General features: G+C 48.1%; 1 protein-coding gene across 4 annotated transcripts in view; it reads left to right on the forward strand.

The window, feature by feature from the left end:
- The window catches only part of twin (CCR4-NOT transcription complex subunit 6-like twin), a 137,511-nt gene that overhangs the window by 95,599 nt on the left and 24,311 nt on the right, over positions 1 to 17,601 (forward strand). For all 4 annotated transcript variants that reach the window (XM_077649558.1, XM_077649559.1, XM_077649557.1 and 1 more), the window contains 2 exons: positions 10,383 to 10,451; positions 14,942 to 15,099. In XM_077649558.1, the coding sequence (XP_077505684.1) occupies positions 10,383 to 10,451; positions 14,942 to 15,099 (227 nt within the window). The remainder of the gene's footprint in view (positions 1 to 10,382; positions 10,452 to 14,941; positions 15,100 to 17,601) is intronic.

Raw genomic sequence — 17,601 nt, forward strand, 5'->3', positions numbered from 1 at the left:
GGAGTGGTGACGTGCTTTCAGCGCTTAGAAAAACGAGAAAGAAGCACATGCAGAACACACGGTGGAGCGTTCTTATGTGTGCCCCAGCTGTGTAGCCTCCGTATTTTGGGCTTGTTTTTCTAGGTGCTGCAAGCAAGTTTTTATTCAATGCAAACGTGCTTCGCAAGCGGGCAGGTTCTCCCCCTTGTACAGTCTTCGCGTTGTTTCCTATTGCCATCATGCACCAACGTTTTCCTTAGCGTATTGCGTCGAACTTTGGCACTGTGCCCTGTCACGTAATACACACTCGTAACGAGTATTTGTGCAGCCAGAATAGAATCTGGACGGCGGAGTCCTCTTCAGAGCTTTTCGTACTGTTTGTTAGAGGTGAGGCTTCCACCCCATAGCAAGCCGCCAGTGTTGGGGATTTCGCTTCAATCCCACCGCTGCCACCAGTTGTTAGATGTGGGCCGCTGGTTTGCCTGGGTCGTCACTCGCCAGGCCGAGGTTCTCGGGTTTCGGATCGGGAGTCTGCTGCTACGGGGTGACGAGATGGGCTTCAAGGTGGAGAAGGGACTGAAAAGGGTTTATTTACATTTTTACAGAGCTCAGAAGAGTGAAGCGGGGGCTCTTGCAACTGGTGGCAGCGGTGGGATTGAAGCGAAATCCCCAACACTGGTGGCCTGCCATGGGGTGGAAGCCCCATCTCTAACACCGTGTTGTCCGATGGGGGAAACGGTTCTGGCCGAAAGCTGGCACGCGGCTTTAAATGTGCACTTGAAAACAACGGTCGGTTTCGCAGGTTTGCGGCAGTGTGCCGTAGCCAGTATGGTTGAGCTCGTGGTGCAGATAGGGGGCAAGCGCGTTCCCGGGCTTGGGCGCTCACATTCGGCCCTCCTTTGGCTAAAACTTACATTGTGCACTGGCAGCGAGCGCTCGAGTTTTCGCCGACAGGCCATGCTCGGACACCTGCCGCGATCTGCGCGCGCGCATTGGCGGTAGACGCTGTGCTAAAGTAGATGGTTTCTGCGGCCGAGTCTCGACGGCTGCGGAGGGCTGCCCCGTCCCCGCGCTTCCGGCGGCGGCCTTGGGCGATCGCCGCGGGGCAGCTGCCCATCGTCCGGTGCGCCGCGCTTGTTTCGGCCGTGACATTGCTCCGGAATCGTGACGGCTGCTCGGCCGGCCTTCCGTGCCGTGTGTGCAAGCGGCCTCATTTGCATACGCGATCCGTGTCAAGTTTCCAGCGCGTGCTTCACGTACGCCCGGCCGCGCACGCGCAGCGCGCCGCGTCGTGCGCGGGCTTCCGTGTCGGCCTTCCGTGTCTCGGCCGGGAGAGCCGACCCGCGATAACGGCGCCTCTGACCCGATTGCGGGGAATCGCCGCCTGGCGACTCGAGATCGCTGCGATGTCTCCGCGTTTGGCGCCTCCTCGTGTGGCGTTCGCTTCCTGCGCGGAAATAGGGACGGCGACGCTGCCGAAATGCGCTCGAAAGGACGCGTCCTGTTGGACTTTTGTTTCTGTCTGCTATTGGTCGCGAAGTTGGCAGCAGGAAAACCGTAACTTTTCGGCGCGGCTTGACTAGTGCCTCGCCAAATGGCGTGTACGAATATTTTTACACGTTGTCGATTGGGCGTCGCCTCCCATTGCGAGCTGCTTTGCGCGTCTATATATGCATAGCATCCACGGCGCCCGTCTGGTCCACGCTTATTCAGTAATGTCTGTGCCGCATCCACACCTCGATTGAGCGGCGTCGGGAGACGTAGCGGCCGCGCCGCCTTCAATGCTGCTTCCGTAGTGCCGCGCAAATATCGTGTGGAGAGCAAGCTGGTGTTGTGAACAAGTCGGCGCAAAAAACGGACGAGGGACGGAAGAGAGGACACGTAAGACCGCCCTCTCTTCTTCACAGAATATCGAGTGGGTACGTGTGAAGAGCCGTCAGCTGACGGCCACGTCTATTCTCCCCGGCAAGCCCTGGTCGGAGAGCCGGTTTTGTTCACTAAAAAGTGTCATAAACGCTTCAGTCCCTGTGTTCAGCTCTGGATTTTAAGCGATTACGTGAAGCTCTTGTCGCCGCATTTTGTTCTATTTCATCTTCGCGAGGAGCAATTGCGCCTGTCAAGAGATTTACTTCCTACCCCCGCCCTGTCTCCTCGACACCACCACACTGTAACGAATATGCTGGCGCCGTCCCTGGCTGTCCCTACCCCTTCCGCAAGACAAAAAATGAACTAAGCGAAAGTAACTATGTAAAGTTATTTCAGTGCACCCTTGATCAGAAATCTCCAGGCCACATGGTTGGTTTTTCGGGCTGTTTAAAGCAGCACTTCTTGCTCTTCTCAAACTAAATCTATAAAGTAGGCCCCCTCGTCGTCGCCTCTCAAAGACCACGATGCAGCTCGAAAGCAAACCGTGTAACACTCTGCCTAAGCCGCGCGAACTCGTGCAAGTGCATTCATGCTCAGTCGAAATCAATGGTGCTAACAAACAGGGTTGGTAGATAACACTGCCGGAGGTCGCGCTTGGAGAAGCGCTGAAGGACGTCGGTTGCGGGAAACAGGCACGGAGGACCTTTCACGGGGCTCGTGCTACATTTGCAGAGGTCAGCCCAGGTGTTCCATTCAAGGTGGTTAAGAGCCCGAAAGTGCTCGACAGTCAGTATCGCTGTGGTGCTTGAAGCTATCGGTGCCGGTGGCACGCCAGTGAAGGACGGCGGTCTCTATAAGCGGTAACTAGCCCCTGAAATTCGTCAAGCCCGATGTTTGGCGATTTTCAAGCTCTATTATGCCTGTTTCACATACAAGAGAAAATGCTAGCGAATCCTGGGCGGCAGTCGTCTCTGCGATGAGTGGCGAGGTTCCAACAAGTTGGAAATTTTCGCTGCGAGGCGCCGCTCAATCGCTCAGTAGCTTGCAAGTGAACCACCCTTTAGGCCCAACTAAATGCAGTTTTTTTTTTCCTCGTAGCAACGACACCTGGCGAAGCAATACTCTAGCTTTTAGGCAGTTACATTTTCCATGTGCAGTTTTTCTTGGAACAAAAAAAAATTGCCTGTGGTTTAGCTCTGGTTAACCCTGGTTCAATTACGAAAGCTTCGTTTCCTCGGCACGTCGTCTACGCTGCGTCTCAATCCGACGCTCTCGAGAACTCAAAGCGGTCTCTCCCGCAGTTGAAGAATCGCTACGGGACGTGGCACTTCTAGCCGCATATTCGTTGCGACGCTTCTCGAGTCTTGCGGCGCGTTCTTCTGGCGTCTCTTGAGCGCGTTGTCTCTTCCTCGCTTCGTTCTGTCGTTGTTGCGTCTCTTTCGCGCTCCCAGTAACGACTACAATACACTGACTGACTGAATGATGTTGCTGAGAGGAAGAAGGAAAAGGAAAGTGCACGGGCCTGCCTACTTGCTCAAGCCGAGCCACGCTCGCTGCCGCGTGCTGAAAGTAGGAGAGTTAAAGGATAGGAGAGCAAATATAGAAAGATAAGGCGCCGCACGCTAATAGGCCCATAGGCCCCGGGCCGATCCCGGAGGCAGTGCAATACCGGGCCGACCGGTGCCAGAGTGCGTCTAGCACTCCGCCATATTCCAAAAATAAGTTTGATATCTTGGGTCCAAGGACCGCTTGCTCCACCAGATGTGTTCCGCTGGGGTAGAGGGGATATATATATATATATATATATATATATATATATATATATATATATATATATATATATATATATATATATATATATATATAGCACATCTGCAACTGTTGGAGCGCGGCTACAGCGTTGCTAGGCAACGGCGGCTCAAGGTCAGGCCACGAGCATACGGCTGAAGTGCGCGACGAGTCGAAATGGCTCGCTGGCTGTAGTAAAGCTTTCTTTTTAAAAGGCTCGCAGTGCACCCACCCTCGTTATTAGTAATTATGGATGAAAATTTCAACCCAGCGTTGATGCGCTTTGACATCTTGTCACTAGATGGCGCTACTGTTTACACGCGCCCCTGAGGCACCCTACGGAACGAGAGAGAGAGAGAGATGCGATATTCTTGTTGAAGAAGGAAATGGGGAGACGGCGAGTGCGGTGATCTCTCTCCGAGCGAGGAAATGGTCGTTGCGCCGCTTTGGGGTAGAGGGGATTTAAGGCAAGTGGAAGTCAAGATGAAAGCGCCTGCAGTAGCAGGGGCCGATTGTTAAAACCTCTCGAGGAGTTTGGTGGCTTCAACGAAACGAAGCAAGGAGCTAAAGGCGCGTCGCGTTGTTTCGCGCGGGCCAGAAGGAAAGAGAATGTGATCTTTCGTGTCGCATGGGAGTCCATGCTTCCTATAGCGAGTCTTGGGGTCTCTGCCTTTCAAGTGTGGGACTGTGGCAGAGTAGGTGTTCGAGCGTCTCGATAGCACCGCAGTCTTTGCAGTGAGGTGAGGGATCACCGCAAAGTCTATGCATTCGCTCGGCAGTCCATGCCCAGCCTATGCGCATTCGCAGGAGTGTAGAGCGGTCAGTAAGACTGTAATCACGAATGCGTAGGAGCTTTGGTGATCTCCCAGTTGCGACGCGGGTGTCCGGGTGTTTCTGAACTGTTGGATGTTTTCACGAGCTACATCGTCGCGGGTCACAGCTTCTGTGACTGGCGTGTTGGCATCGTGAGCCTGTTTGGCGAGCTCGTCTGCGCGCTCATTTCCGTGCATTCCTGTATGGGATGAAAGCCATTGGAAAATGATATCGCAGCCGTTGTTTTGGATGCGGCGGAGCTTTCCTTCCAAGGTGCGGAGAACTGGTAGATTGAGGTGCGTCTTGTTCAGTAGCATAAGCGCTACCCTTGAGTACTGCAACTCGAGTGAGTTCTGGCATTTCTAGAAGTAGTTCAGCCGCTAAATGTGGAGCAGCGAGCTCTGCTAGGGTAGAGGATACTGCAAAAGGTAAGCGGCTTTGTCTTGTGCTGCCGAGGGAAGGAGCAGCACAAACCGCTGCAGCGGGGCTCGATTCTCGAATAGCAGAGCCGTCAGTGTATAGTATTGTGCGGCTCGAGAATTCCTCTGTGATGAGCTAGGCTGCCTCTTGTTGTAGAGCGCAGGCTGGGGTGGTGCGCTTAGAGCGGATGCCCGGAATCTTCAGGTGGCTTCCTTTGATTCGGGGGAAGTGAAGTGGGTCCAAGCTGAGGTGGGCTGGCTATGTGCGTACGCCCAATCAACTATACCTGCTTCCCATTGGCTTGCGTGACGCTCCTCCGATCTGAGCCGAGCTTTCCCGAGTAAGCTAGGGTTAGTTCTGAGCACTGGACAAGACAGCACAAGATTCTTGCTCGGAGCTGGTACACGTCTGGAGTAGTGCTTCCGCACTATAGTATACTTGCGATAAGAAGCTTTCAGAGTGTCGAAAATGTGCATTCGTTATGCGTGGGGAGGTGTAGCTGGTTTGATGTACACAACGACCCTTTCTTTCGCGCACCAGGCTAATGAGGAAAGGCCAGTGTCCCACGTACTGCAGTAGAAGCGGGCTAGCTAAAGAGCCGACAGTGCAGCAGTCGGAGCGATGGCTGGCTGCGTAGGGCCGGGTTGTTTGAGGGCTCTCTACGCCCCCACATTTATTGATGGCGTGAAAAGGCATGACCATAAAAAACGCTAAGGCGCCCGTGTGCTGTGCGATGTCAGTGCATGTTAAAGATCCCCAGGTGGTCGAAATTAATCCGGATTCCTCCAGTACGGCACCTCTTCTTTCCTTTCTTCTTTCAGTCCCTCCTTTATCACTTCCCTTAAGGCGCGGTTCAGGTGTCCAACGATATGTGAAGACAGATCCCCAGGTGGTCGAAATTATTCCAGAGCCCTCCACTACGGCGCCTCTTCTTTCCTTTCTTCTTTCAGTCCCTTTATCACTTCCCTTACGGCGCGGTTCAGGTGTCGAACGATATGTGAAGACAGATCCCCAGGTGGTCGAAATTATTCCAGAGCCCTCCACTACGGCACCTCTTCTTTCCTTTCTTCTTTCAGTCCCTCCTTTACCCTTCCCTTACGGCGCGGTTCAGGTGTCCAACGATATGTGAAGACAGATCCCCAGGTGTTCGAAATAATTCTTGAGCCCTCCACTACGGCACCTCTCTCTTTCCTTCTTTCAGTCCCTCCTTTACCCTTCCCTTACGGCGCGGTTCAGGTGTCCAACGATATGTGAAGACAGATCCCCAGGTGGTCGAAATTATTCCAGAGCCCTCCACTACGGCACCTCTTCTTTCCTTTCTTCTTTCAGTCCCTTTATCACTTCCCTTACGGCACGGTTCAGGTGTCGAACGATATGTGAAGACAGATCCCCAGGTGGTCGAAATTATTCCAGAGCCCTCCACTACGGCACCTCTTCTTTCCTTTCTTCTTTCAGTCCCTCCTTTACACTTCCCTTACGGCGCGGTTCAGGTGTCCAACGATATGTGAAGACAGATCCCCAGGTGGTCGAAATTATTCCAGAGCCCTCCACTACGGCACCTCTTCTTTCCTTTCTTCTTTCAGTCCCTCCTTTATCACTTCCCTTACGGCGCGGTTCAGGTATCCGCCGATATATGAGACAGATTTCCTTTCCACAAAAACCAATTATTATTATTAAAAAGTAGCGACCGGCGGACGACTACGTCGGCTAGCATGCGCTCGTGCGCCTTCTGCATGGGATGCTTCCAGTGGTTGTGCCACTCGAACACTGTGCGCTGTCGACTCGCCTCTGTAACGTCCGCGCCAGCCCTGTGGTCAGCGAGCGCTTCTTGAATACCGTGTACACATTTGATTAAGATCAGCCTGTCTGAAGAATGCGATGCCACGAAAACTCGAGTGCACGGCCAGGTCGCGCGTGCACATCGCCTGCTGTGCATGCCACGAGGCCCGCGTGTTCCTGCGCGTTACCGCAACGTTCCATGCACGAGAACCTGACGTCGGGCACTGCATCTGCGAATGCCGTTTCACCAACGTGGTTGCGTTGGCAACCAGTGCCCAGCGTCCAATCAGAGGCGCGGAGATGTCGCTTGATTCGAGCACGGGCTTGGTGTGAGAGTTCATTGTCTTGCACGATCAGACAAGAGCCACCATGCAGCGTCTGTGCTCTGGTGGTGACCTCCGTGTAAAAGAACGTCTCAGGGCGGCGAGGTGCGTTCGAAGCGGTCCTTCTTTAGCCGCCATCGCAGCGCTGAAGTCTCGTCGTCGGGGTGAGTGAAACCAGCATCACGCCGCGGTGTAGCTCCCGAGCTAGGGTCGCGTAGCGCCCGATTGCTGCCGGGTTGCGGCTACGTGGCTTGTAGTAGTTTGCGTTCGGTAGTTGCTTGAGCTACGATTTGCTGACGACGGCTCTGGGATAGAAGCTTCCGCTCGGCAACGGGCGGGTTCAAGCGACCACGCGGCTAACTCTTGCCATAGCTCTGCAGTCGGACGCACTCGTGCATCGTGTACGAGGAAATGCGGGAACGGGGCAGCTGTCATTAGGCCTGCCTGCCAAACCGCTGCGCCGTTCGTCGCCACGTGCGACGCGAGCCCAACATGTCGCAATTGCGAATCGATTATCCCTTTGAGGCCCTAGAGCTTCGGGTAGGCAGGGGATGCCCCACAAAGGTGAACCACTCGCTCGCCCTAACTAGCGCAGCGCAAGCGTGCGGCCTGGGCGTCGAAACGCGTCGTCTTTGCATCGTGTTGTTTCTTGGCCTGCCGCGGTCAGACTGACTCCCGCGAAGAGTGAGACGCGACAGCGTGTTGCAGCGCTGCCAAGGAGTCCACGGAACGAACGCCAACGCCCGTGTGGCCCATTGGACAACCCATTGGACAATTCAAGGAAAGGACGCCTGTCTCGCATATCTCGGTGGACACCGAAACCGGGATTTTAAGGAAAGGAAATGACGCCTGTCTCACAATTCTCGCTGGACACCGTACCGCCCCGTAAGGGAAGGAAAATCCCTTCCCTTACGGCGCGGTTCAGGTGTCCACCGGGATGCGCCATTTTTTGCTCATGGCCAAAGACGCCAATGACACCGGATTTTCTGCCACACGAACTCCTTAACTCTATCGCATTAATACAGTCCGAGACGCTTGCACAGTTTTGTGAGATGCGCTTGGAAAATAATGCTGGGGTGCGCACGCAGATTCCTCAATGCCTAGGTTCCATGAACGGTCATTCCAGCAGCGGGCCCAGCCCCCGGACTCATTTGCTAGCATGCACAACGGACTTGCCTTGAGCTCATATGAATTGATACCACGCTGTGGCATCCTAGCAGATCTATACATCTGCGGCAGGTGCTCTTGAACTACCTGAAAATATTTCCTGTTCAGTTCATGTATGGCGGGGTTCAACCCTTTCAAGGATCTTCTTTTAGAGGTGTATTTACACCCCTGAGGAAAGTTCTCAAGCGTGTGTTTTAAACACTACAGTCTTCGTCATAATAATTAAGTAGTGAAAATAATTCCAAATTCTGTTATGTATTAGGTCTATGTTAATGAATCCAAATTGCGTGTAGCCGCCGCGGTGGCTGATGGTTATGGCGCTCGCCTGCTGGCCCGAAAGACACGGGTTCGATCCCAACCGCGGTGGTTGAATTTCGATGGAGGTGAAATTCTAGAGGCCCGTGTACTGTGCGATGTCAGTGCACGTTAAAGAACCCCAGGTGGTCGAAATTCCTGGAGCACTTCACTACGGCGTCGTTCATAGCCCGAGTCGCTTTCGGACGTTAAACCCCCATAAACGGAACCAAATTGCGTGCACTTCCTCTAGTGTACCAACATGCGAGAGACAAATACAGCTGACAGTAGATAAATGAGTAACATGGGTAGATAGGAGTGGGTTTAATTTTTTCACTCAAAAATCAGTGGCTGTTCTGTTGCTGCTTAGACAAGGAATTCACTCTATTTACACTGCCGCTAAAACATGAGCACAAATTTTTTGGAATGCAGTTGGAGGCACTCGTGCATCGTACTGTCACGTAGTGGTGACGGTAGTCGAAGCAGCGATGAAGACGGACAAAAGGTCTTCTAAAAGAGAACTGCTTATTGGCCTGACTTGCACCCAAAATGGACTGAATCACTCGGCGACGGCGAAGCGACAAGCGTGCTCGGCGGTCGTCGAACAGAATGCCCGCTGCTGTCGGCCGTGCTCAATTTAAAGTTGATAGTGAACTTTCGAGATAACGCGTGCAAAGTTACTAGAACATTCTGGAACAACGTAGAATCAGCTCTGCCTGGCTGTGATCAGTCGAGATAAATCTAGTCTCGTCTTGCTTCGCAAACAAAGCGATAAAGTGGTGTGGCGGCAGATTTGAAAAACGAAGAAACACTGCAAATATTCGCGGCAGTATGTAAATGAACCTGTACTTCATAGGAGGAAATACAGGATTGTAGCAGCTGTAATTAGGTCTAAGCTTCATGAGCTCTGACCACCCTTTAAGTGCTCTTGTGGAATGTTGGGGATCTGATAGCAGATGCCTTCTACATATTTGTCATTTTCTGATATGCTCTTGTTTAGATTACAGATGTGTAGTTTACGGTTCAGCAAGACCATCATATTTAATATGTTTAGATGCAGTACATAATCTAGGTCTGCACCTTCCCATGTGGAGCATGCAGAACATCCCATGTAGCCAGCTTTTATCTGGAAGCAAAGATGAGCCTTCACTAGAATGTAGAGCACCACTCACTGCTACGTTAACATTGCTTGAGAAAGAATATCAAAAATTATACTGAGGCTTTAAGCCTGCCCTCTTGTGTTTATCTTATTTTTGGAAGCCTTAACAGCCACAACTGGTCCAAAGCTATGAAAAAAAATTAGCTGCGGTTTAACTACCGCTGAACCTGGTTAGAGAGCGAAAGCTGTGGTGTATTGGGCAAGTAGACGCGTCTTATCATCTATAACCTTGAGTGCGTTCCACACACTGGATAAGCAACGCGGCCCACCCTGTCACCCTGGCAGGTGGCAGTTAACGTTGATCGCGAGAGGTTGGTCACCCAATGAACGCTGCGGCCTATTGCTGCAGTGCCACGTGTCTGCCACAATGTTGTCAGGGATAATGCATGCAGCCCACGTCTCTCTCTCTCTCACCACCACCAGGTACCTCAAAGGGAGATTGAGTGGTACACTGATCCAGGGAGCAAGTTATGCACCCTTCCTTTCCTCAAAGTCATGGGAGTCTAGAACGTTGGTGAAAACAATAAATGTCAACTGCCTCTCTGAGTGCTCAGTTTCGGCGGCGGCTGAGTGGCATTACAGCTATCACGTGGTTTCTCCTCGGTTCAAGGTCAAAGAAGCTCAAATGTAGTGCCACGTGAAGAGTGGCTTTACCTAACATAATGAAGTTTTCGCTTCAAAAACCTGTAGCATCGAGTTATTCCTTCTGGTGTATTGGGTGTGTTCAGCTGTCAGCCCTGCATCACACATTTCTGAATGCACAATGAGTAACTGATGTGTTGTTTTCTTTGCAGTCGGCACAACTCATCCGCCACAGCGGCCATGGGTGCATGTTGGCAATCCTACACGATCTCAGCCTTCAAGTGAGTATTGTGATTCAGAATGGTGCATTTTTCGGGGGAGGCTAAGGAAGGGGCCTTCCTTTTGTGGCACACCATGTGCATGCCTTCTGTGACTTGAAGAAACATCACAGTATCTTCTTTTGTTAAGTACTAAGGTCAGTGAATCAGTACTGATTGCATGCTTTATTTAATCTAAGTGGCTAAAATTCTGTTCACAGTATTATAGAGGCCCTTCCTTTTTTTCATATTTTATCTTACTGAGAAATTGCAGGCAGAAATCGGGCAGTACTGCTTACTGCTTACTAAATCGGATTTTTTTTCCTCAGTGATTGCGATTACTTTTTTGCATACAATTGCTATCTCCTGCACAGCACTTCCGTGTATGAATACCTGCCCTTTCTTGTTTGTATGCTGCGATATTCAGTAACTGAACATCATGGCGGCCATTTTAAACACACAAGAGCCTTACAGTAAGACAGCATTAACTCGGGTAACACTTGAAACAATGATCCACACCTTGGGCTCTCGCTTCTCGAACATGCTTTTTTCTACACTATCCTCAAATTAAGCTATGTCATAAATAACAGGCGTTAAAAGGAGGTTAGGTTATCGTTTAACTGAAAACATCGCTCTTTGTGCACTGGACGACTGCATTCTCTAAAGTTAATTTTTTGTTGGTAGAAATCGGTATGAACCCGATATTTAAGAAATACGTTCGGGGTGCAAGAATCGGGTAAAATCGAGCTTTGTCTTAACACCAAATCCACATGCACAGGCACGCACTTACTCTGTACTCTGGCTCAGCATAATTTGGCTATTTCAACTAGTTACTTGCACTGGAGGGGTTACATTGCCTGCATGCTTCTCAAAAGTGCGTGTATTTTGGCACGATGTAGCCAAAATTAGTTGAGCCACAGCGTCAAGAGTAATCACATTTTCGAAATTTTAAAAACTTATATGGCTAATACTAAAGGCTGGCTGGCTACAAATTGCTAATTGCAATCAGGTGCCTATGGGTAATAGTTAAAAAATTAGCTGTTTGAATTTAGTTAATCGCTTTACTAGTTAACATGATTCCCCTGTTTTTCGCTGTCCACCAACACTGATATTACCTTGCCACGGAAAGCTTCTCTTTACCTCAAAAACCCTATGTTTAAAATTAGTGATCGGCTTCACTGGAGCACGTGGAACCCTTGGTCCTCCCTTCCATTATTTCTCACTCTCTTTTGATGTGGAACAGTGCTACTTGAGACGTGTTGTCCGCATGTTTAACACTCCCTGGTTCAGGGAGCTCTAAAGAGGTCATAGATTTCACTGTTAGCCATTCAAGTTCAGTGGTTATATCATGTGTAAGTAAAATTCATAAAGCTGCAAATTGGGTGTAGTTGACTCCATGTCACGAGAAAAATGTGAAAAATGCATCAGAAAAAGAAAAAAATGCACTAGCTAGCAGCTGAACTTGTTTTTTGCCACAGTAAAAAGTAGCATGAAGCAACATGAAGGAAAATGCAAGTTCCAAATAACTGCGAGGCAGTCAAGCTGCTTTGTAAGGGATGCATATGCATGACTTTAGTATCGCTTATCAATTGCACGTTGGCATCCATATAAAGAATTTGCAAATGCAATAATTAAAGCAGCATGGTTAGCTGGGCAATAATTGGTTTGACTGATGCAAGTACAGGCTTAGTGAAGTGGGATTTCTTACATAATCACTTTGTTTCAAACAGCAAAGGGATTGGTATGCTTCTTATAACATCACTTTAATGGTTGTTTCTTACTGCAAATGCAATAATTAAAGCAGCATGGTTAGCTGGGCAATAATTGGTTTGATTGATGCAAGTACAGGCTCAGTGAAGTGGGATTTCTTACATAATCACTTTGTTTCAAACAGCAAAGGGATTGGTATGCTTCTTATAACATCACTTTAATGGTTGTTTCTTACTGTGATGGAGCAGTTCATTGTGTTGTTTCTTCTCACGTTTGTTGCAGCGCATTTTTCCACTTGCTAGTTTTCGCATGTGTCTTTTTTATGTTGGTATTTTTATTTGCACTTTTTATCAAGAATAGAACTACCAGGTGAGAAGTCTACCTGAATGGCAGATCATTTGCACACACTAGACTGTTGCTGCATTTACTGCTGTGCATGCCAATGCATAGTGTCGTACAGTAGAACCTCGTTTAGAGAAGTACTATCCGGGAAAGCTTGTGATCCTAACTAATTTTGAATAATGTAACTGTTGAATGAGGTACGAAGGCATTTATTGACAATTTCACTTCATAAAAATGTCGATTAGCGTTATGGGCCAAAGGTCTCTCAAGACCTCCGTTCCTAGTGCTCGCAGAATTCAGTCCGCATTTGCGTCATCGTTAGTGTGGAAAAAATACTTAGCAACGCTTCGTCTATCGACGACACTGGCAATAGTAGCCGGTATCTCTTCCCAGTTGTTTCTGGATGCTTCACCCCCTTGCACCTATGCACTGCGGGGAAGCTGTGCGGCATGTGACCATTTGTGTTTTTGATCGTCATGCTGCATTCCCCAGACCTGGCCCGCTCAGATGGCTTCACTCCTTTGACATTAGGCACTGCAAAGGAGCCACTGCATTCCTCCTCTTCATGTCGCATCCCCGCGAGAATGGCCCTCGCTTGTATGTTAGCGCAGTTTTCGCCTCTTAGCACCTAGGCACTGCAGAGAATCCGCCATGTTTGGTGACCTTCATTGCATTCTAGCTCTTCATGTGGCATGCCCTCAGATTTAGTCCACTCATACGTTTGCAATGTGCGATTTGCCACTAAACGGTATTATATGACCGGAATTTATTAAATTTTTTAAAACATGATAGCCAGGTGATCTGGGAATATATTAACCGGAAAAAATAGTGTAACTCTGTGGATTTTTAAAATGTTCTTAATTTTGAGCATGTGAACCGGTAAACTGTATAAACCTGGAATGTATAAATGAGGCTCTACTGTACTTTGTTTTCGTTTGCAGTGCAGCGTTCAAGGGCCAGTGTCTATATGTGTTGCCTTGATGCTAAGCCATAGTTCTGAGTTCACATATTAAAGGATCTCAAAGGGAACACAAGCACAAAAACAGGTTTTCATTAAAAGATGTGCAAGATTAAATGGAAACATACTCCAGAATGCAATTAAACACTTGAAACAGAGTTGGTCTAATGTTTAGGAGAATCCCCCAAGGTGGAGTAGAAAACTTGTAATAAGGGAGTAATGACTCCCTTATTACAAATTACTTCACCTTGGAGGATTCCCATAGACCAACACTGTTCCCACTGAAGAGTTATTGATTAATTCGCACTCGCCCTATGATCTGCTAGCTGTCCCGGTTGGCTCAGTTGGTAGAAAAGTGCTCCTGTGAAGCGGTGGTCCTGTGTTCAAACCTCAGACCAAGACGAAGTTTCTGAGAAAGTAGCTTTCTTTTGTAGCCATATGGCTGTGCTTGGGTGGATGCCAAGCCAATGAGTGATTGCTCCCTCATTACCTGAAACAGAAATGAAAGAAGCAAAAGTATTTAGATTCAAGTAATTGAAATGGGGTGTAGGCCCTTCCTTCTTTTCTTTTTGTTCTTAAAAATAAAGCAAACCAAAAAATTGAACACAAATTCATTATTTCATTAGTGTATCAAATAATTGAGTACCCATAACCGTATATGCAGGGCGATTTTTTTTCTTTAATGTTTATTACAGATTTTTGTTTTAAAAACCAAGCAAGATATCGGCGCAATCTCTGCAAGTGGACTTTACAGCAAGGCAGACATTCTATACCTGCTACGGATCAATAATTGCAAGTTTAACGTAAATTACCTAGTCATCTTTCTTATTTTTGGTTTTGGTTTTGGGGGGCAAGGTTATACTGCGAAATTGAAGGCCATCAACATCTAAGGTGAGCCCTGAATTTGTATTTTCTTAATCTGCAGTGTGGTTCAAAATATAAAGCCTCAAAAATGTGCATTTGAAAGCTTGTTGAGTTGGCTTCCTGACATTCCATATTTATAAAATGGCATTGCTCACCTTTGTTATGCGTCAAATACCAACCTCGTTTATTTGCTGATGTGGGAGCAGTTAACTTGAGTTCGGCCACGATACCATGCGCAGTGACGTCAGTTTATAATTATGCAGTGCAGAAAAGCCAACTCAACAAACTTTCAAATGCCTATATTTGACATTCAAACCACATTGCCCATTAAGAAGATTTAAAAACTGGGCTTGCCTTCAGTGTGTTTGGCCTTCAGTTTTGCAATTTAATCTGGCGCCTCTGAAGTTTATAATAAAAACTTCACAAAATAGATATAGTTAATTGCCTAATTACTGAGCTCTGTCACGTACATAATGTCCGCCTTGCTGTACAGTCCACTTGCACAGACTGCACCGACGTCTCTTGCTATTCTTAAAATAAAAATATAAGTATTTAAAAAAAATCGCCCAGTATGTAGCAATACCTATCTGGCTGCTGAAGGCACATATATAATGATGCCAAAATGTTTTATTTTTTGCAGCTGTACTCACCGTGATGTGTTACAATGTGTTGTGCGACAAGTATGCCACTAGGCAGGTCTATGGGTACTGTCCTACCTGGGCACTTAGCTGGGAGTACCGCCGAAAAGGGATCATGGATGAGATTCGGCACTACGCAGCTGATGTCATCTCACTGCAGGTAATCTCCTAGACCGCTCTTAGAAGAAATTTTGAGCATTTTTAGAGTGAAAATAAGCTTGAACATATAATGCTGGAGTGAGCCTTTGTAAGAAGGGCCACTTTGTCAACCATTTTGTGCTCTTTGTTGTTGGTACAACATGCTAAACAACACTGGGTGCAACAAAGGTAGGTTTTGGGCCAGTTGGTCGAACATACTTGTGGGGAAAAACTTCAAACAGGACGAAGACGAGGACTGCACAGGACGAGCAGTCTTTGTCCTGTTTGAAGTCGGGGTTTTTTTCCCCACAAACACTGGGTGCCGAACAGGCTTGTATGACTGACTACGTAGCACGTTTGTAAACAGAACTGATGATGCTACTGGTATGGTTGCATTGCTTACATTGTGTTGCTTTAAATCTGTCTTGTTTGGCATATTGTGACTATATATTTCTAGTTATTTTTTTATTAGGTAACTGTAAAAGGATGTGGCCCTGCTCCTGATCTAGCATCACATGTACAAGCTGTAATATAGTATTGCTGGTATCCTGACAGCAGCTAGTTAATTTTGTTAAAGGAGTATGGACTCCAAATTTTGGTCACATGTTTTCTTCTTTGTGTTGGTGCATAACACATTGCTATACATGTATCACCATGTGGCGTTCGTAGAATTTCTTGGATTTCTTTAGTTGCAGTTGAATTTTTTCTTTCACCTGTGTTGGTTTGGGTTCCAGCAGCCAAACGATGGCTATGATAGCAAAGCTCAATATAGGTGGGGTGAGGCATGAAAAAGCTGCAATATACAGTCGAGCCCACTTGTTCCGGCCGCATTTATAACGAACGCTCACTTATTACGAACGAAGGCAGTGCTACCATCAAAAGATGTGTTAGGGGAATGGCACCTCATCTCGGATACAACAAATGACTGTGGCCGTGTGGCTTGGTTGGAATGAACAAGGAAGTGCCATGAACTTGACCTCGTAGTCTAAAAACACTCACTTCCCGTGACTGTGGAAACTGAAGAGCATGACCCAGACCCAAAAAAGCAACAAAAGGCAGCATTCAAACAATGGAAACTCGCTGGCCAAGCGTGTGCCAACAGGATTCAGCGGGCTTAAAGGGATACAACACTGATCACTGCGTAAGGGTTTGCCGGCTGAGCAAGTGTCTGAAGAGAAAGAAGCAAGGTGGGCACAACACAGGGCTGGAGTTGAAAGCGAAACTTCTGCACATGATTGGTCATCAGTCAATAGCAGCGATTAGAGAAGTTTGAATAGCAGTCTTGTGGCATGCCTTACTGTCCCCAATCGGCTGTTCACATTCTGCGCAGCCACCGCGAGTAGACAGCACTTAGACAGCCTGTGTAGTTGACACATTCTACACGTGCTTGCGATAGCTTCATCACTGCATGGGCTTCATCCCACGTGATGAGATGATTTTTGTGGGGATTTTTGTGGACATTAATGCAGTGGGGGGAATGCTGCACAAATTGTGCCTTAAACCTGCTACATGCTGCTACAAATTGGTGGTTCTGGATGAATTGTGCCAAGGCTGCGCCAAAATACTATACCAGAGGCCAAAAGCTGCATCAAATGCAAAGAGGCTGAGGCTGTCACTTAATATGCAGAGCATAGGCATGCAAAGGTCTCTCCATAGGGGGTGGGGAACAAGGTTCTTAGTTGTCTTCTGAAGACCAGGAAACACTATGGGACAAAATTTGTGCCCCCCCCCCCCCCCCCGCCCCCCATGCACACCTGCAGGGCACAACTCTCTTTATCCCTATTTGTGATGAGAAGGATGATGCAAGGAATCAAACCTCATACCATTTTCTTTCCAGCCTATTACTGCCTTCGGTTAGTACATGGTGTGTGCATGTTTTACACACCTCCTTCAACAGCTCTGCAACACTATCTCAAACGAACACTGCAATTGCTCGTACAAAGAAAAAAAAAATGCTTTTAAGAGGCTCAAGTAGCACAAAATTTGAGCTTTGCTTGCTTTATTGAGTTTTTTGCGCAGCACCTTCACATGTCCCATAAGATATGTAAGGCTGCAGAAAGGTTTTGGATGAACTCCGTTGATAGCTCGATTCCACAGAACCCGTTCGCGCTCTCTGTATCAGTGCCATTAACATCCGAGCTTCCTGTTTATTTGTACAGCAGTACCACATTCATGCGACCTTTCAGGATAGAAAGTTGGTTTGTGTAAATAGGAGTTAGCTAAATTTAGCCACTTCCAGTGATAGGGTGGCATTCTCCGTGGGTTGGCATACAGTTACCCCATTGTTCATGCGTGGTCTCGAGCTTATTTTATTGCCAGACGTTGTCCACTATATGAGCTTTGATTATAGTTACGCTACAAGGAAGCCTAAACTGAGTTTCTTCGTTGCAAACACTTGTAGAGTAGAGGAAGTGGCGAAGCGCGAGGGAAGCATCAGTGTAGGAAAGTTGCTTCTTGACATGAGGACTGCACGATAAAATGCTCCGTCCTAAGAGATGTGACCATGTTGGACTGCAAGAAACCC

This window comes from Amblyomma americanum, chromosome 1 (genome assembly GCF_052857255.1).
Source record: "Amblyomma americanum isolate KBUSLIRL-KWMA chromosome 1, ASM5285725v1, whole genome shotgun sequence".
Classification (NCBI taxonomy): Eukaryota; Metazoa; Arthropoda; class Arachnida; order Ixodida; family Ixodidae; genus Amblyomma; species Amblyomma americanum.